Source organism: Trachurus japonicus, chromosome 5 (assembly GCF_045865225.1).
Source record: "Trachurus japonicus isolate A0001 chromosome 5, Traja_1.0".
Classification (NCBI taxonomy): domain Eukaryota; kingdom Metazoa; phylum Chordata; class Actinopteri; order Carangiformes; family Carangidae; genus Trachurus; species Trachurus japonicus.
Genome location: NC_140911.1, coordinates 1,638,697 through 1,660,169, shown reverse-complemented (window position 1 = coordinate 1,660,169; position 21,473 = coordinate 1,638,697). Strand labels below are relative to the sequence as shown.

At 41.2% G+C, this 21,473-nt stretch overlaps 1 protein-coding gene across 1 annotated transcript in view; it reads left to right on the top strand.

The window, feature by feature from the left end:
- tex264a (testis expressed 264, ER-phagy receptor a) overlaps positions 1-21,473 on the top strand; it is an 88,372-nt gene that overhangs the window by 16,020 nt on the left and 50,879 nt on the right. The window contains exon 2 of the mRNA XM_085775520.1: positions 2,706-2,927. Within this exon, the coding sequence (XP_085631646.1) occupies positions 2,706-2,927 (222 nt within the window). The remainder of the gene's footprint in view (positions 1-2,705; positions 2,928-21,473) is intronic.

The window sequence follows — 21,473 nt, the reverse complement described above, 5'->3', positions numbered from 1 at the left end:
TCTATTAGCATTTCACTGCTGCGTGTGTGTGTGTGTGTGTCTGTGTGTGTGTGTGTGTGTGTGTGTGTACTGTGTGTGTGTGTGTCTGTGTGTGTACTGTGTGTGTGTGTGTGTGTGTGTGTGTGTGTCGACAGCAGAGGAGGAATAAATACACTGATCCCACAGGTCCTCCAGTCAATATTAGACCAGACTGACGACACACACACACACACACACACACTCACACACACACACACACACACAGACAGAAAAGAGCTTTTTTTAATCTTGAACTATTGAGAGGAGTTTAATCCGTTTCCACAAAGTGTGTAAAATAAAAACGGACTCAGATCAGTCAGTGGAACGAGGAAGAGGAGGAGGGGGAGGAAGAGGGGGAAGAGGAGGAGGAGAAAGAGGAAGAGGAGGAGGGGAGGAAGTAAAGGAGGAGGAAGAGGAAAAAGAAGAGGAGGAGTAGGAAGCGGAAGAGGAGGAGGAAGAGGAAAAAGAAGAGGAGGAGGAGCAGGAGGGAAAGCAGGAGGAAGAAGAGGAAGAGGAGGAGGAAGAGGAGGAAGAAGAAGGGGAGCAGGAAGAGGAGGAGGAGGAGAGAGGAAGAGGGTGAGGAGGAAGAAAAAGAGGAAGAGGAGGAGGAGAGGGGAAGAGGAGGAGGAAGAGGAAGAGGAAAAAGAAGAAGAGGAAGAAAAGAAAAGAAAAGGAATCGACCAATCGGGTTGTTATCTGGGGGAGGGGAGGAGATTCAGTCAGAACTGCTGTTTGTGTGGGATGTGAATGAATGAATGAATGAATGAATGATGTCATTAGTGAACCAGAGTTCATCCTCTGCTCCAGTTTCATCATCATCACCGTCTCCATCCATCTCTCCTCAACTTCAACTTCGAAGAACTTTATTTTTCTGTTAGAAAACTTCAATCGTGAAGAATCAGTGTAGATTTAAACAGGATAAACAGACCAGATAAATACACATATAGAGAAATACACATGTTAAAATGTTAAAAAATAGAAAACAATCTCCTCCTCCTCAATCATTTTACCCAAACAAAATGTATTTTATTGGGATTTCATGTGACAGACCAACACAAAGTAGAACATCATTGTGAAGTGAAGGGAAATGATTCATGGTGTGTGTTAACCCTACATGTCTGCTTTTTACAAAGGAGTATTAGGGCCAGGCAAAAAAAAAAAAAAAAAAGTTGCATCTGAGTTTTGATGGTGAAAAAAACAAATGATTGATGGGAACAAATGTTCATCATCATCATCATCATCATTCTCTTTCTTCAGAGTCTGAGTCGAACCAAACTCTACACTGATAAACTCTAAAGTCAGTGGAGCTGTTTGATTTTCTATCTGTTCATTATTTTAGCTCCAGCTCAGTGTGTGTGTGTGTGTGTGTGTGTGTGTGTGTGTGTGTGTGTGTGTGTGTGTGTGTGTGTGATCCAACAGCATCTAACATCAAGAACGTCTGATGTTTATCACATCAAACTTCACTGACCAGACTGGGACCGGTCAGATGCTACATGAACTGATGAAGCCTCTTATTTATTTATTTATTTATTTATTTATTTATTCATTTATTTATTCAAGGAGGACAATGCACATTAGTGAACATGATAAAATGTAAAAGTGCCAGTGTTAGCCAACGGCTAGTTTCAGACTGTAGTCCTCCTGGCCAGGTGTTAAAGCCATTAAAATGAACACAAGGACATAACAACAGAATTCATAAAACAGGAAAAACACACATGTATCCAACAGAAACCAACAGACATAAAAACTACACACTACTGGATGAAGGTGAAACGTCTTCCTAGACAAAAAACCAAGTCCAGTTGTGTTTGATTTACATTTCTTTGGGATAAGTTTCATCATGAACAGGGCATAAACCCTCTATGTGATTGTTTAGGGCCACAGCCGTTAGGTGGGGGGCCACATGATCAGAAAGGTACCGGGGTTCATCAAGTCATTTAAACATCCTGAGGTCTGCACGTGCAGCTATGAGCTTTATATGCAATGTGAAGTCAATATTCAGCTTCTTTTATCTCACATTTGAGACATTTGGTGAAAATAGAACGGCAGAATGACAACATCTGTGCTCAAAAAACAATCTTACAAAATGTCATTTTAGACTTGTTTTCTACACGTATCTATTACTGTATTCATATCCTATTTCAAGCACCAAAACAGTTCATTCTCATGACTGAAGGAGTGTTTTCACAAGGGATTTGAAATTTTTCAAAAAGCAGACCTCAAATTTCCAGCATTTGTCCTAAATTATTTCTTTCTACAGTGTTCTAGGACAAACTGGCCTCAGTGTGCTTACAGCGGAGGTTCTAATATTTAGACATAAAACACTGGAGTATTGTTACATCTGCAAGTATCTTTAAAAGATCAATTTAAGAAAATATGTAAAAGTTGAGAAAATGGCCTCAAACCTCAGAGGGAATAAACACGTCTGTATTCAGTTTTAACCAGTGATTTGGTGTTTGTGCTTAGAGTGCAGGGCCACAAAACAAAAATCCTGTTTAGGGGGCCACCAACATCCTAGGGCCGGCCCTGATGATGAGTCTCAACCAGGAGAAAGTGAAAGTAACACAATATACTGTAGTTCAGCTGAGAAAGAGAAAGAGAGACAGAATATGCAGCTGTAAGTGGATGAGTGTGTTGTTATTTGTCTGACTCTGTTGTGTCTCTCTCTCTGTGTGTGTGTCCTCCAGCGTCCGGCGGAGAAGTGTCGCTACGCGGTGGGCAGCATCCTGAGCGAGGGCGAGGACCAGCCGGACGAGGAGCTGCAGAAACTCTACGAGAAGTTTGGCTTCAAGGTGTTTTCTCTGCCGGAGGTGAGCCACGCGGTGACCAGCAGCTTCCCCTGCAGCACGCCGCTGTCCCACATCCTGGGGCCCTACAGGGTCTACCCCCGGCTGGCCGCTTACATACAGGTAGGAACACAGAGAGAGTGTGTGTGTGTGTGTGTGTGTGTGTGTGTGTGTGTGTGTGTGTGTGTGTGTGTGTGTGTGTGTGTGTGTGTGTGTGTGTGTGTGTGTGTGTGTGTGTGTGTGTGTGTGTGTGTGTGTGTGTGTGTGTGTGTGTGTGTGTGTGTGTGTGTGTGGCACGCCGCTGTCCCACATCCTGGGGCCCTACAGGGTCTACCCCCGGCTGGCCGCTTACATACAGGTAGGAACACAGAGGGGATGTGTGTGTGTGTGTGTGTGATGGGTCAGGTCTTCGTAGTGATGTTCGATACCACAGATTTCCTTTCCGATCCGATACCGAGTAAAATTCAGGTTGGTATCGGCGATACCGATCCAATACCGATACTTTGTGCAAATGCACCTAATGTGCCTGGTAAATCTAATAAAATTTTAAAAAGTAGTGTATTTCAAGTCATAGCTTCCTAAGGATGCAAGACTTCAGAGTAACGTATTTATTTTAAACTCTGAACTATATTGAGGTAGTGGCCTTGTTTAGAATATAGACGTATTGTGTTTCAAACACTAAAAAAAGAACATAAGTAAAATAATAAAACCATGAATGAAATAAGAAAATGATAAACAAACATACAATTTTTTTAATTCATTAATTTATAATATTCTTTATAATTTTCCCACAGATATTACAGACTTCGTCTTCACTGTTTGTGGCACTGAAATAGCTCCACACCTGACTCCTTTCCGCTCGGCCATCGACTCTACACAGACTGACTTTGTGAGCAGCAGCTTACGCGTTACACACTTACCCGGGTGGAAGAAAAAGTAGTTCCCACCAACTGCGTGTCATTTAGACAAGATGTGAATAGTTTAGTTACTTTCCACTGTGTTCCTGTTAATGATATGCATTACCACAAATGACTGAAGTATCAAAAGTATCGATATTTTCATTTGAGTATCGATTCTAGAGCACAAGACCTAGTATCGGAAGTATCGATATTTCAGTATCGATCTGCACATCACTAGCATCGTGATGATCTGTTCAGGGGTGCAGATCCGATGTCAGGATTGGGGGGGGGGAGCACAAAAGTGATTTTTTTTTTTTGCCCATATGCAGCTCATACCATGCCGCCATAAATCACAACTTGGTAGAGGCTCGGTCATATCGTTCAAAAAGTCCTGCACAGGGACTCATTTATTGTGCTTACCTTTCTTGTTTATTTGTCCTAAACAGCCAACAGCCGTATCACTGCTTACTTAACTGTTATGTACATAACATAACAGTATGTTATGTACATGTAATATCTACTCACATTCTTATCTTTCGCCTCCCTCCGACCCTCCCAGATCCCAAATTCTTCTCACCATCTTCCTATTCTCCCAGCGTATGGAACTACTTTATGCACGATTAATTGATATGGATGAATATCAAAATATGAAGCCCTAAGATTGAGGGGGTCGTTTGTTCGTTTTTTTTTTAAGCCTGACCAAAGACGGAATGTGGAGTCAGAAATATATTTGTCAAACATTATGTTCCACCATTTCTTTTTAGATGTGAATCTAAAATGTGAAGAATGTGAAGTCTGAAAATACACGTGTTCAATTTTGAATAATTTTGGGTATTTTTTAGAGGGGGGGACAATTTGTGTTTTTCAGAAATTGTCTGCACCCATGGATCTGTTGATGGAGGAGCTGTTGTCTTCTCCTTCTTCTCGGGGAAGAGGTAGATCTTACGGTCTTGATAGAGGAGTTGTCCTCGTCTCTTTGTCAAGGCCAGCACCTGCTCTCTCTGTTTGCAGCGAGTAAAATGAATGATGACGGGTCGTTGGGTCGTTGTTCAGCTGCTGCTTTGTTGCTTCACCTTGAGTTTCCAGGTGGATTTCTCTGTCGCTGTGGTCAGAAAGAGCTGCTTCCATTGCATTCACCCGCTGTCTGAAATCTTCAGCTTTGGCCTTGACAGCATTCAGACTAGTTTTTTTAAATTGGAGCTAGCCCATGTGGGTTCCTCCAATTTTCATTCTTTCGGGACCCTCATGTCCAAAATGGACGCACAAAAGAACTGCTATAAAATCATCATATATCAATATTTTTTTTTACATAAATCTCTTAAGCCTCTTCAGCTCTGCTCAAAACTACCAAAAACTCAATAATTTTCATAATTTTAACCCCTTTAATGCCATTTTGAAGACTTCAAACCGGCATTTAAAGGGTTAAAGTTATGAAAAGGGACGGGAAGGGTGCAAAAAGTATTACCAGTGTATAAATGGTCTGTAAGAGTAACTGGCAATAGATTTCAAAAATTTGTCAAAAAAGAAACTTTCTTGCAGAAATCCATACCTTTAGCTGTAACACAGCTGAAATGATCAGAAAGAAAAATGGAAGAACGTCCTAGAGGACGTCGGTCCATCTGTTTATTGAAGCCGTCGTTGTGTTTTATCAGGTCTGTTAAATGTGGGAGGAGCCAAACATGTGTGTGTGTGTGTGTGTGTCAAACTGACGACGTGCACAAAACAACAAACGTGCACTATTGTTGTTGTTCCTCTGCTCTGTTTGATCAGTGTGTAGTAATGTGTGTGTGTAGTACTGTGTGTGTAGTGTGTGTGTTGAATGAGAGATCGTACACAGTGGTGACTCCTCCATCAGCTGCATCTTTCTTTCTTTCCATCTTTCCATCTTTCTTACGTTCTTTATCTTTCTGTCTTTCAGTCAATCTTTCTTTCTTTATCTTTCTTTCTTTTTTCTTTCTTTATCTTTCTTTCTTTCTTTCTTTCTTTCTTTCTTTCAGTTTTCTTTCTTTATCTTTCTTTCTTTCCATCTTTCTTTCTTTCTTTCTTTAATTTTTCTTTCTTTATCCTTTCTTTCTTTCCATCTTTCTTTCTTTCTTTCTTTCTTTTATTTTTCTTTATCTTTCTTTCCATCTTTCTTTCTTTCTTTCTTTCTTTCTTTCTTTCATTTTTCTTTCTTTATCTTTCTTTCTTTCCATCTTTATTTCTTTCTGTCTTTCTTTCTTTCTTTCTTTCATTTTTCTTTCTTTATCTTTCTTTCTTTCCATCTTTCTTTCTTTCTTTCTTTCTTTTTTCTTTCTTTATCTTTCTTTCTTTCTTTCTTTCTTTCTTTCTTTCTTTCTTTCTTTCTTTCTTTCATTTTTCTTTCTTTATCTTTCTTTCTTTCCATCTTTATTTCTTTCTGTCTTTCTTTCTTTCTTTCTTTCATTTTTCTTTCTTTATCTTTCTTTCTTTCCATCTTTCTTTCTTTCCATCTTTCTTTCTTTCTGTCTTTCTTTCTTTCTTTCTTTCTTTTTTCTTTCTTTCTTTCTTTCTTTCTTTCTTTCTTTCTTTCTTTCTCTTTCTTTCTTTCCATCTTTATTGCTTTCCGTCTTTCCTTCATCATCTTCACCTCCTCTGGTCCTGCTGGGTCCGTGGACCTGAGAGCTGCGACCTGTGGTTCAGAGCAGATGTGTTAATAAGAGAGCGTCAGACAGAGGAGGAGAAGAGAGGAAGAGGAGGAGGAGGAGGAAGAGGAGGAGGAGGAGGAGGAAGAGGAGGAGAAAGCAGATGATGAATAATGGAGGTGTAGAGAGGCTGTGTGGATGTGCTAGAAACGTCTGCGTGTTGCTGTAGTTATGATTAATTGAGGAGGTTTGTTGGATGAAGGTGGAGACACGGAGGAAGAGGAGGAGAGGATAACCACCAGTTCAAGGTGTGTGTGTGTGTGTGTGTGTCTGTGTGTGTGTGTGTGTGTGTGTGTGTGTGTGTGTGTGTCTGTGTGTGTGTGTGTGTGTGTGTGTGTGTGTGTGTGTGTCTGTGTGTGTGTGTGTGTGTGTGTGTGTGTCTCTGTGTGTGTGTCCATCGACAGCAGAGTTTTCACTCCTCACAGAGCAGCAGGTTTAATACATAACTGCCCTTCTTCACTTGAACACTTCGTCTCCACACCAGCTTACCTGGCCTTATCTCCTCCTCACACACACACACACACACACACATACACACACACACACACACACACACACGCAGAGAAACGAGGTTTAATTGCAGCTTAAAAGTTGTGAAGTGGCTGATCTGTGTTGTGTTGCTGTGTTTAATCCTGATGTTTTTCATGCGTGTTGTTAATGGGAGGGATCAGAGTGTGTGTGTGTGTGTGTGTGTGTGTGTGTGTGTGTGTGTGTGTGTGTGTGTGTGAGCGGTCACATGTTATTAAAGGGTTTAGTTTCATCTCAGTGAAACGGCTTTGAAACAAACTGAAGAATAAGAATCTCATCAGGTTTTTTATTGTCGAGAAGCCGCTCGTTGTCGTCGCTGCTGAATCCACTTCATCTGCTTCATGTTCACTTCACTGACTCACACACATACATAGATTATTATAAAGAGATTATTATTAGAGCTGCAACTATAATCGATTATTAAATTAATCGTTAATCATGAATTAAATGAATTACACACCACAACATACTAAAATAGTTTACATGAGGACTATACTACTGAGAAAAGGAAAAGAGAGAGAAAGTAAAAGAGCTTTCTGTGACTTCTTGTTGAAGGTCGGCATCGTCAACACCCTCAAAACGTAAATATAGGAAATAAATGTAAACGTAGCCTAGCCTAGCGTTCACACCACGCGATGTCATCGCCCGTAACACGAGTATCGCGTCGCTTGACACATTTGTCACATTTTTTAAACATCGCTTCATCGCTTCAATTGTGCGATGACGCAGCCCACCTCCCGCTATTTTCTTTCTTTCTTTTTTTAATATGATCGCAGTAAAAGTACGACGTTGTGTCGTAAAGCTCCGGGAAACGGCCATGGATGTAATATATTATTGATCTGAGGAAAACACACACAGCCCCGGGGTTTTTTTTTTGTTTTTTTTACACAGCCACAGTAATCTTCTCCACCATGTTTTGAAATGTGTGTCTGGCGTAACTATGGTAACTGTGTCGGTGACGTGGTTGGATATCAACACTGATTGGATGTCGCGGCACAGCGTCACGCGATGTCGCTTGAAAAGTTCAAATTTTTCAACTTCAAGCGATGGACGTTCCATCGCGTCGCTCGTATCGCCCGAAACGCGTCGCCTAACGCGACATCGCATGTCATCACGTCATTTACATTGACTTTGAATTAGTGTTGTCACGATACCAACATGTTGGTACCGGTATCGGTACCAACATGTTTTTCGATACTTTTCGATACTTTTCGGTACTTTTCCAAATAAAAAGAGAACACAAAAAATGTCATTATTGACTTTATTTTAATAGAAAATCTTAGAACTATAACATATGCATCAGTACTGAACTCTTCCTAAATTAAATCATTAGTGGTCTGTTTAAAAATGATTATCAACTGCGTTATTTGAGGTCTGAAAACACTGCATCATTTTTTGTTATTTTGACCAGTTGTAATTTTTGGGAGAAATTGTTATCAGTAGTTTATAGAATGAAACACAAACGTTCATTTTACACAAACACACACCTATTGTTTCCCATATGCAGCGCTACAGAGTCAAGACCAAGCCCCCCCCCCCCCACCCCCCCATCAACGCAATATCGCCCCATTAATTCATCTCCGCGTAGCGCTGTTCACTCACTCACTCACAGAGAGAGAGAGAGAGAGACACAGAGACAGAGAGCAGCCAGTGGTGATCCGCGGTAAAAACGAACTTATCAACCAGCTGTTTGCATTAATTAACGAGTCTGTGGCGGCCCGTCTCTCTCGCGCGCGGCGCGCACACACACACACAGACACACACAAACACAGGCACATGGACAGGTGGCGCTGTAACGGTAATAAAAAAAAAGCACCTTGCTTCGTTTGTGACTCGCTCACTCGCTCGCCTCGGCTCAAATTACAATGCGGCGACTTCACGCGGCGACGTCACCGCTGCCAGCGGCGCAAAATGAAAGTACCGGTCCCATCTAAGCGCAGTATGGTACCGTTTTAAATGCGTCAGTACCCCGGTACCACTCTAGTACCGGTATACCCAACAACCCTACTTTGAATAGAAACTTGTGGCGTTCATCGCATCCATCGCATTTGGTGTGAAAGCACGGTAATGGTAATGTTATTCTATGGAAGCATCCAAATTTTAATAAATAAAATAAATAACTCTGAAAAACAGGGGGAAGAAATCAATTACTCCAAAAAACTGAGCTTTTAAAAAATAGTTTTCAAGTGAATGCACTCCACTGTATGAACAGTGAAGCAGAGTCTTGGTTTAAAAATGGCGGCTCCTCTGTCTCCAGCTTCTCTGCAGCTGTGGGTTCTTCACCTCCGTCCTCCTGCTGGTGGTTCTCTCCATCGTCTGCTCTGATGTTTTTATTTGTTGAATTAAATATAGAAGATGAGTTGTGCGCGTGTCCACAGCTTCTATCTACATCTATATTTAATGTGTCGGTCCGAGGACGGAGCAGCTGAGGAGCCGAGTCCAGGTGAATGTGTGTGTCTGTGTCTCATTAACATATAAACCATGCAGTGTGTGTTCTCCAGTTTAAAGGGATAGTTCAACATTTTGGCAAGTCGTGACCTGCACATTCACCACGCTATGAGATAATAACACAACGTTACCACACAGAGTTGTTTTAGAGGGAAATTCATGCAAAACCGCTGATGCACGTTGCCTTCAGGGACAGTTTTTCATCAACAGTCTCTGTATTTCCCTCTAAAACAACTCTGTGTGGTAACGTTGTGTTATTATCTCATAGCGTGGTGAATGTGCAGCTCACAACTTGTCCACCAGAGCGTTGTGGAGTTGTTGGATTGTGTATTTGATGAGTTTGATGAGGGAAACCAACAAAGAAATCCCATAATGAGCCTCCGTAGCGTTGCTCTGAGCAGCTCACGGCTCTGCTCCGCCGTTCTAAAAACAGCTTGCACCGACAATTAAAGGTAACGAACCTACTGCTATGACTATAGGGATTATGGCGATGGGGGAATTTGACAAAAATGTTGAACTATCCCTTTAACGTCGTAACGTCTTCACACTCAGGTGAAAAATCCTCCCACTCACACTTCAGCAGCAGGTTTCCTCTGTTCTGTTCGGCTTTATGCAGATAACGGCTCACACACTCTGCTTTGTTCTCCATCACACACACACACACACACACACACACACACACACACACACACACACACACACACACACACAGCTCTCTGGGTGCTTCAGGATTATTTTCAGTCATTGTTCAGAGAGAAATGTGGTTTTCTGTGTCTCACCTGTCTCATTGTGCTGAAGCCGTTTCCTAACAGGAGCTCCCCACTCTAATTATATTGTGTGTGCGTGTCGGTGGTTTTCAGCAGACGGTGTGTGTGTGTGTGTGTGTGTGTGTGTGTGTACTACTACAACTGTGAACAACTCAAGTGGAAGATGAAATGATCTCCTAAAGACATAAAGTTCCAGATGACACATTCACTTTACGTACATTTTAAACTATATTATTTTCATCTTGTCCGTGTTCAAACAGCCAGAAAAGGAAAAGGACCCTCAGCAAAGGTCTGGGCCCCCTGCATAGTTAGTAGCTAGTAGCCCCTAGGGGTGGGAGAAAAAAAATCGATTCACATAAGTATCGCGATATTTTTTGACGATTTTTAAAGAATTTTTTCATAAATATTGTGCAATGTGCATTTGTTTGCCTTTTTTACATCCAGAGAGCCCAGGTTTTGAAAAGGGTTTAAGTTCACTTTATAATGGAGTATGTTCATTTATAGGCTCCTACAGTATTTGTGTGCAGATAAATGTTGAAAATGTAGCAGTTTACCTCTTATTTACCTTTTATTTTTTCCTCTTTTCTGCAGTCCAGGCTTTTGAAAAGAGAGTAAACATATATATTGCTGCTGAATAAATCATGTGACAATCATGTGACAATAGACAATAGACAATCAGAATCATTCAACTGTTTCACTGGTGTTAAAAATGCAGACTAAAAATCCAGAAAATCGACAATATCGTAGAAGAATCGAACCGGGAGAAAAGCATATCGTCCCAGCCCTAGTAGCCCCCCTCCCCCCCTTTGTAAACTCTCCCAGTGTGTAAATAGTAAATGTCTTGTCTGGTACCTTGGTCAAAGTTCTCTGAGAGCTCCAGTCTCCTGGGTTTCCCATTCTGCTGCTGCTGCTGCTTTGTTTCCCTTTTTCACTCTGAAACTGTAGAAAACTACAATAATACACTGATATTGATTTAAAATATTGATTAAAAAGAGGGTTTCATGTTTAACTTTATGTCTTTTGGAGATCATTTCATCTTCCCCTTGATGAACCGCTCTGTGCTGTTGTTTCTAATGGAGCTCAGGTGATGACGTCACTCTGTGCTGCCTTCAAGCTCAACGTTTAAATACAGTTCTTCTCAGTTTGTCTCATTTGGGAAAAATAGGAAAGAAAATGTTTTATTTTTTCAAGGAAACAAACTCCTGCTCCATCTCCATCTCCTCTGAGATCGGTGCTGAGCTGTAGCTTCAAAACAGAGAGACAGTCCATAAGTTGTGTGTGTGTGTGTGTGTGTGTGTGTTTTAAAATGCAGGTTGTGGTGAGAGCGAGATGAGTGTGTTTCATTATTGATGCTGTCATTCCCTGTATTATCTGTGATTGGTTAACACAGAGCTGCTGTAATGTGCTGCTGCTGTGTGTGTGTGTGTGTGTTTACAGTGTGTGTGTGTGTTTTACAATGTGTGTGTGTTTACAGTGTGTGTGTGTGTGTGTGTGTTTTACAGTGTGTGTGTGGTCTCTCCAGCCTGTGGAGGAATCTCTGGTATATTTAGACAGCGGTGACGCTGAGCAGAGTTTCCTCTTCTACACACTGAGCTGTTTATGTCTGATACAGCATCATGATCAGTTGTTAGGGCTGGGACGATGTGCTTTCTCCCGATTCAATTCTTCTACAATCGTTTGGATGGCGATTCGATTTAAATTGCGATTCTACGATATTGCCGATTCTCTCTATGATTTTTAGTCTTTAGCATTTTTAACATTTATCTGCACACAAATACTGTAGGAGCCTATAAATGAACATACTCCATTATAAAGTGAACTTAAACCCTTTTCAAAACCTGGACTCTCTGTATATACAGTAGTAGGTAAAAAAGGCGAACAAATGCACATTGCACAATATTTAAAAAAAATCAAAAAATCAAAATAAAAAATCGATTTTTGAAAAAAAAAATCGATTTAAAATCGTCACAAAAGATATTGCAATATTTATGTGAATCGATTTTTTCTCCCACCCCTATCAGTTAGGATCTGTTCTTCATCCTCAGCTTCATCCTCATCTTCCTCCTCAGCTTCATCCTCAGTTTTATCCTCAGTCTCATCTTCCATTTCATCCAGCTTCATCTTCAGATTCATCTTCTGCTTCGTCCTCAGATTCATCCTCAGTTTATCCCCGTCATAAATCCCTGTTTCTGTATGTGATGATGATGAGTGATAGTGGTGGAAAGTTGAAAGCTGAAACCCCCAGAGTGACATCATAACTACTGTTTACTGAGCATCGATTCACATTTACACATGAAACATATAATTACACATGAGTCAGCTCAGTCGGCTCAACAGCTGCTTAACAGCTGGAATAATAATAACATTAACTGTCACTGAAGACAGCTGCTGTTTAAGATGCTGCTGTGTGTGTTTGTGTGTGTGTGTGTGTGTGTGTGTGTGTGAGGTTTACTTCGACCTCTCACGTTTCTCTGACCTCTCTGGGTCTCACCTGTTTCCAAGCGTGTAATGATGAGCGGTTGCTATGGCAACACTGTCACTACGGCAACACGACGTATCTGTGTGTGTGTGGTTTGATATAAAGATGAAAGTGAGTTCTGCGTTCAGGGTTAAATAAAATAAAATGAAGGTTTGAAACGTCTCTTTAAAAACATTTTGGAACTAAACTGTGATGAATGAATGAATGTGTCACATGTTTCCTTTAACTCCACTTTCTTTTAGAGATTAAAACTGATACACATCCATCCATCCATCCATCCATCCATCATCCATCATCCACCATCCATCCATCCATCCATCCATCCATCCATCCATCCATCCATCCATCCATCCATCCATCCATCCATCCTGTTCTTGTAAACACAATATTTCAGTCTATGATCTCTGTTAAGTTGGATTTTTCATTCTAGTTCAGCAGACGTCCAATAACTGTTTCATCTCTGTTGTAAAAGTTTATGTGCAGAACATCATTTATGTACTTATTATATTTTTCCAATAAAGAAGAAGATATTTTCCATTGATGGAATCTGTGTGTGTGTGTGTGTGTGTGTGTATCGATCCTCTCTGCTCCTCTGACCGTCTGTTCACTACAGGAACCAGATCAATAAACTGAACCACCTGAGCAGGTAGAGAACAGCAGCAGCAGCAGCAGCAGCAGCAGCAGCAGCAGAGGATTGTGGGTAAATCAGAGTTTCAGTTCAGACAAACAGACCAGAGAGTTGATGATCAGAGACAGAGACACAGAGACACCGTCTGTCTGCTGAGTCCATCCTCCTTTCATCCTCTGTTTGTCCATCCTGCTATTCGTCTTGACAACGTCCTGCTGGGCGATCCGCATATTTTTCCTAACTTGCACTTTAAGGACTGCACCCAATTTTGTTGCACTTGTGCAATGACAATAAAGACATTCATTCAATTCAGTTCAGTCCTCCATCCGTCCTCCGTTTGTCCTCTGTCCATTCTCCTTCCATGCTTCGTCTTTCCTTCCTCTGTCCTTCTGTCAGTATGGAAAGTATATGGAAAAATATGGAATTTGATTTTATCCATTTCCAGGTCTGGAAAAGTATGGAAAATGGAAATATATTTATCTTTTTTTTTTATATATATATATATATTTTTGGCATTTTTTCCTTTATTTGACAGCACATAGTGAGATAGACAGGAAAGGGGGAGGCAGAGAGAGGGGGAATGACATGCAGGAAAGGTCTGCCCGACGCGGGACTCAAACCGGAGTTGAGGACTATAGCCTCTACATGGGGCGGCCGCCTTAACCACTGCGCCACACACCACCCCGGAAATATATTTATCTTAATACTTATCTGGGTTTGGTCTCATCTGAAGTTATCTGGATTAATTATTTTGTATGCGCTATTGTACCTATAGCTACAATCTCCTGGAAATGATTTGTTTACATAATGGCATACACATTCAGAATAATGAAAACAAACGATTAATTGCATGATTTTTTTAATATAATGCACAACTATTTACTCAAATATCACAAATTATTTGAGTTCAACATTGCATGCAAAACCGCTGATGCACGTTGCCTTCAGGGACAGTTTTTCATCAACAGTCTCTGTATTTCCCTCTAAAACAACTCTGTGTGGTAACGTTGTGTTATTATCTCATAGCGTGGTGAATGTGCAGCTCACAACTTGTCCACCAGAGCGTTGTGGAGTTGTTGGATTGTGTATTTGATGAGTTTGATGAGGGAAACCAAGAAATCCCATAATGAGCCTCCGTAGCGTAGCTCTGAGCAGCTCACGGCTCTGCTCCACCGTTCTAAAAATAGCTTGCACCGACAATTAAAGGTAACAAACCTGCTGCTGTGACTATAGGGATTATGGTGATGGGCCAATCTGACTAAATGTTGAACTATCCCTTTAAATTAGAGGCTTTTCCATGTTAAATCTAAAGATGAAGCATAAATAGGTCACATCAGAGTTTCCTCTGTGTGTGTGTGTGTTGTATTGTTGTGCGTGTCCCTGTAGTGTGGGTCTAACCAGAGGGAAGCGAGTGTTAAAGACGCCGCCTGGTGAGCAGCGGCTCCTCATTAGAAGAGAAGAGGAGCCTGAAGAGATGCATCATGGGAGCAAATATTGACTCAGTTGATTCTCTCCCTGTGGGACGAGTTGAGTGTCGTGGAGGATCCATGAGGCTGATTAACGATCACACACTGAACCAGTCACCAGAGTTCATCACCGGAGCAGTTATCTCACTGTGGATCTGAAGCTGTGGAAGTTTATTTATCTGGGCTCATGTTAATAATGGGTTTTTGGGAGTTTTTTAAAGTGTATTTTTGGGGCTTTTTGCCTTTAATTGATGGATAGTTGAAAGACGAGGGGAAACGGGAGGCAGAGAGTCGGGGAATGACACGCAGCAAACTGTTATTTAATAATCAGGGTGAAGTTTAAAGCAGCAGCTGCAGCTCAGACACTTTGTTGTGTGTTGATTGTGTTTTTATAACTAAAGAGACTAACAACAGCAGCTTCTTAAAGCTCCGAGCTGCTGCAAGGTGAAACTGTTTACTAACTACAACCAACTGTCTCTTTAATTGGAGGAAACACAACAACAACAACAACCTGTGGAAACAAAAATCTGTTTAACTTCTGCTGCTCGTTAGGAAGATTCTTTATTATTTTCTCTGTTCTCAGTGAAGTCAGTTGTGTCTCAGGACCAGAGATGGAAGAACGCCGATGATAATAAATAAACTGTTACTAACGAGCGATCGATGGGGATAAATTTGAGCATTTTATTTTAAAAAGTAAAGCAATAGTTACTTTTCCTGGTAATTAGTTACTTTTATAATGTAGTAATTCAATAACTTATTTGCTCAGTTACCTTTTGGGGAAAGTAACTAGTAACTATAACTATCTATGTGTATATATCTATGCTTCTTCTCCTTCTTTCTTTGTCCTCCTCCTCCTTCTTCTTCTTAGTAGTAGTAGTAGTAGTAATACTTTAGTGGAGAAAAGTGAAGGCGTAAGAAAACGTGGCTCGTGGTGCGTTTAAGTGAAATGTCACAGCTTGTAAACTTGAGTATGAGAAGAGGAGTTCAGCTTTTGTTTTTTGTTTTTTTTGGGGCAAAATGTGGGTTTTACTGTAGATGAGGAGATCGTTTGAGTTTGTGTTCAGTAGCAGCAGCTGTTTTAATTCTTTTCTCCCCGGTCCGGTATGATAGAAACATCATGGACCACGCTAAACCTCAAAAGTTTCTAATTGTTGTTTGTTTAAAGCAGAAGTAAGCGATATTTTTGTGTTAATATAAGTCTTAAATAGTTGTATCTTCCGACAGCAATCACTTCTATAGAGTGTTTGGTCTGAAACACGGGTCTGTCAGTCACTCTGCTCTGCTGTAAGCAGTTACGAGTGGCCGTTATAGTGACTTTCACCGGTAAAACAGGTCGGAAAAACACGAGTGGGTTGCCTGGAACGCTACAAAGTCGTAAGTTGTGACTTGAAGCTGTAATTTACGGTTTCAAAAACCTGCCTGGAACGCAGCATTAGCCAAAACCACCGGATCGCTTACTTCTGCTTTAAATAGTTGTATCTTCCGACAGCAATCACTTCTATAGAGTGTTTGGTCTGAAACACAGGTCTGTCAGTCACTCTGCTCTGCTCTGAGCCCAGGAGAAAACTTTCCTTGTATCCTACAGTTTTTATCCAATGAGGAGAGAGAACGGCATAAAGGGGCAGTCCTCTCTGTGTGTGCAGCCAAGGGACGCCGTGAATGTGGTGACGCAGGGACGAGGACCAATAGATCCATGACGAGGGCGGGGGCTGCTAACTCCATCTGCTGACAAGACGTTATGGTGCGTTCAAGGCAACCCGTAACTCGTGTTTTTCCGACCTGTGAAGTCGTACCAGTTCGATCTGGTACGACTTCACGGGTCAGAAGTTACGAGTGGCCGTTATAGTGACTTTCACAGGTAAAACAGGTCGGAGAAACACGAGTGGGTTGCCTGGAACGCTACAAAGTCGTAAGTTGTGACTTGAAGCTGTAATTTACGGTTTCAAAAGCCTGCCTGGAACGCAGCATTAGCCAAAACGACCGGATCGCTTACTTCTGCTTTAAAGGAGCTATATGTAAGAAATGAATGGCAGGTCAATCATAAAATCACCCAATATGTCACTACTAGAGACTAAGGAATCCTTGTTCATTGTTTCTGTGCCGTCTGTCGTCGTCCAGTTGGATCGATTTGATTCCCGTCTTTATCAGCGGCCGGATTCAGGTTGACCTCGGTGTGAGAGGAGAGAGAGGAGAGAGAGGAGAGGAGCTGGAGATCACAGTGATCATGTAACATCCTGTCCACTCCCATTATCTCCTGTCACATTCACTGCTCAGCTTCAAATGTCACATTAGCATGTTGAGCCCCACTCCCACTCCCACGGTGACGGCTCATACCTGCACCGCCGCCTATAGATCCGTCTCAGCTGCTGTCATGGTTTATGCATCTCTCTCTTTTTATGGCTCTGTGACAGTGTGAGTTGTTTCAGACACATCCAGTTCAGGTGCAGCAGCTGTGTCACATATATGAAGAACAGGTTTGTAGTGTTCAAATACATGAATGGACATTAAATAATGCTTCACACTGCAAAAACTCAATATCTCACAGAATATTTGTCTTATTTCTAGTCAAAATGTCATTTCTAGTCAAAACAAATCTCGTTCTACTTAAAATTAGACTCATCTCATAAAAAGCAGCTTGTTTTTAGACACTTTTTACTTCTTTCAAGCAGATTTTCACTTGAAATAAGTAGAAAAATCTGATAGTGGAGCAAGTTTTCTACTTATTTCAAGTGAAAATTTGTTTGAAACAAGTGAATATTATCTAAAAACAAGTTAATTCTTAGGTGATGAGTCTTATTTTAAGTGAAAAGAGTTTAGTTTTGACTAGAAATGAGACATTTTGACAAGAAATAAGACAAATATTCTTGTTTTTGTAGTGCAGGTGGATCTGCACTTCTGGAAAATATCAGCTTCATCTTTTATAGACAGGAAGTTCAGGCAAAGAATCCCGACTTATTTTGGACGTCTGAGTGTGATGTGTTGATTTTGTTCTTCAATGAGGAAGATTTAATAAAACACTGAATCCTACGTGAGAATACAACTCATTGTTATTGTTTTGTATATTTCGGTCGACAGCTATTTCGCTCTGGTGGACAAGTTGTGAGCTGCACATTCACCACGCTATGAGATAATAACACAACGTTACCACACAGAGTTGTTTTAGAGGGAAATTCATGCAAAACCTCTGATGCGTGTTGCCTTCAGGGACAGTTTTTCATCAACAGTCTCTGTATTTCCCTCTAAAACAACTCTGTGTGGTAACGTTGTGTTATTATCTCATAGCGTGGTGAATGTGCAGCTCACAACTTGTCCACCAGAGCGTTGTGGAGTTGTTGGATTGTGTATTTGATGAGTTTGATGAGGGAAACCAAGAAATCCCATAATGAGCCTCCGTAGCGTAGCTCTGAGCAGCTCACGGCTCTGCTCCGCCGTTCTAAAAACAGCTTGCACCGACAATTAAAGGTAACAAAACTACTGCTATGACTATAGGGGTTATGGTGATGGGCCAATTTGACTAAATGTTGAACTATCCCTTTAACAGTAGCTAAACCCATAACATGTTTCCTTCAGTGCTCAGTTTGTGGCTCTGAGAGGAACAGGTTTATTAGTTTTGTCTCTGACCTGTTTGTGATAAAGTCAAGTTGTTCTCTAACCCTGGTTGATGATAAAGGTTTTATCCTGTAGTTTCATTTATTTATTCCTGTGATGAGATGCAAATCATTTTAATTTCAATATATGAATATTCATGTATTCATATTCATGAATCACTTTGTATCAGTTGTGAAACGTGCAACAGAAATAAATACTGTAGTATTATTCTGCAGCGACAGAGTGAGTTATTATGCTAATGAACCAGTAGCTGCAGCTCAGACTGACTTCACACTGACCCGAGGTCCCTCATCATGCAGACTGACAGACTGAGAGACTGACAGACTGAGAGCTTGTTGCTTGTTGCTCTGTGAAGTGATGTGGCCACAGCAGCAGAGCGACTCACTTTATTAAAGCCATCGGTGAAGCTGTCGCTCAGAGGAAGCAGGAGGAGCCGAGCCGATACGAGCCGAGCTGAATTGAACTGAGCCGAACCGAACTGAACTGAACCGAACTGAACCGAGCCGAACTGAGCTGAACTGAACTGAGCTGAACTGAACTGAACCGAACCGAACTGAACTGAGCCGAGCCGAGATGAGCTGAACTGAACTGAACTGAACCGAACCGAACCTAACCGAACTGAACTGAGCCGAACCGAACCGAACTGAACTGAGCCGAACCGAACTGAGCCGAACTGAACCGAACTAAACCGAACTGAACTGAACTGAACCGAGCCAAGCCGAACTGAACTGAGCTGAACTGAACCGAACCGAACTGAGCCGAGCCGAGCTGAGCTGAACTGAACCGAACTGAGACGAACTGAACTGAACCAAACTGAACCGAGCCAAGCCGAACTAAACTGAACAGAACTGAGCCGAACCGAACCGAACTGAACCGAGCCGAACTGAGCTGAACCGAACTGAACTAAACCGAACCGAGCCGAGTCGAACCGAATCGAACCGAGCTGAACCGAACCGAACTGAACCGAATCGAGCACCAGTAGGGCCAGTACCTGGGCCAGTAGGACGGTGTTTCTGCCTCCACTCTGCAGCTGTACACCTGCGCTCCAACAGACAGAGACCTTTCCATTCCTCCGCTCTGCTCTGGGATGTGAAGTGGAGTCGTCGTCATGTCGATGAACGATGGAGATCGACCACACAGCTGATTACACACACTGTGTCGCTGTTTTCCTCCTGTATCGGAGTTTAATGAGCCAGAGAACGGATAACATCACACAGACAGGGACGGATCAGTGTGTGTGTGTGTGTGTGTGTGTCTGTGTGTGTGTCTGTGTGTGTGTGTGTGTCTGTGTGTGTGTGTGTGTGTGTGTGTGTGTGGGTGGGTTGCGTTGCTTTTGCACATGTCTGCTAATTGGAGAGATTGTACTATAAATAGAGATTTCTTGGAAGCTTTTACGCGCTGAGTGGGAAGTCAAGAAGATATCGTCCTCTCATTGTACCTGTGTGTGTGTGTGTGTGTGTGTGTCTGTGTGTGTGTCTGTGTGTGTGTGTGTGTGTGTGTGTGTGTGTGTGTGTGTGTGTGTGTGTGTGTTGTCACTTCATCTGACAGTTTTACTCTGATGATGATGATGATGATGATGATGAGGAGGAGGATCTACATTAGTAAACGTTCCTCTTCCTCTTCCTCCAGATCTCCCTCTGTCCCCTGAGACTCGTTGCTGCAGCTCGTTCATTGTTTTATTGTTTTTCCGTATTTTTAATGTCTGGGGAACTCCTTTTTTTTTTTTTTCTTCTGTTTTTTATACGTTCGGCGGCTGAAGATGAAGATAAATATTTAGTTAAATAGTGTGTTTAATGAGCAGAGCAGAGAACTCGTGTTGTTCTGTACAGACTCTCATTATCCACCTTGAAGCAACCCAGTAACGTAATAACAGCCAATAATGTCATAATTTTAGCCATTTTAAACATAGAAAAGCCGTGAATGTAATAATTTTGGCCATTTAAAATGTAATAACAGTCAATAATGTAATAATTTTGGCCATTTTAAATGTAATAAAGCCGTAAATGTTATATGTTTGGTCATTTTAAAGTAGTAACAGCCAATATAGTGGCCATTTTAAATGTAATAAAGCCATAATGTAATAATTTTGGACATTTCAAACGTAAACATTATGATACGTATCAATAATGTAATAATTTTGGCCATTTTAAACTAGTAACAGCCAATAATGTAATCATTTTGGTCATGTTAAATGTAATAAAGCCATAAATGTAATCATTTGGTCCATTTTAAACATAATAAAGCCATAACTGTAATAAAAAGTTTGAGCCAATAATGTTATAACTTAAATTATTGGCTTGTTATTACGTAAATGGCGTAGTATTAACAAAAAAAACATCTGACATTGTAATAAGTGGAGCTGATAATGTCATAATAGGCTGTATGGTTTAATCACAATATGTTTTTTTATGATTATTTTCAGGGTAGAAGATTTCACAGTTGTGAAACATTTGAAGCAACCTCGTACCATGCTTCATCATGATTAATGTGATTTAATAACGTAATATCTTATTACATTATTGGCAAAAAAAAGTTATTACATGAAAGGCTCAAACATTTTATTAAATTATTGCCAAGTTATGAAGTTATTGGCTTTAACACATTCAAAATTATTACATATTACATTATTATGGCCGTTATTACGTTTTGGGCTGCTGCTCCTTAAACATCTGCTGTGGTTTCTGATGTTGTTGTGTCCATTCAGAGGAAGAAAGTTCCTGCGTTTCTCTTAAATATAAATATTCAGTCTCTTTCCTGCTGAATCTTCTGGTCTTTGTGAAGAATCTGAGTCTGGTTTCAGTTCCTGTGGGAGAATTAACTGGAGCTTCTGGTTCTGGTCTTATTTTATTCAGGTTTTGGCAGCAGCAGCAGCAGCAGCAGCCCACCACCACCACCACCACCACCACCAGGACTGTGAACCGTTTCTAAAACGTTTCATCAGCTCTCTGACACATTTAATATATTTTTTATATTTATTTTATATTTTATTATCTCTGTTACAAAATCCTATTAACACGGTGAAGCCGCCGACTCAAGGGCGAACCTGTTTTTAGACGCAGCGAGGATGAAAAGCGTTCATTCACCCAGAGAGTCCAGGAGATAAATACACACACATCTGAAATCTGAAAGAAGCAGAGTGTTTGGTGTGAGTGTGGTTCCTCTGAATGTGAGACGGTCGGAGG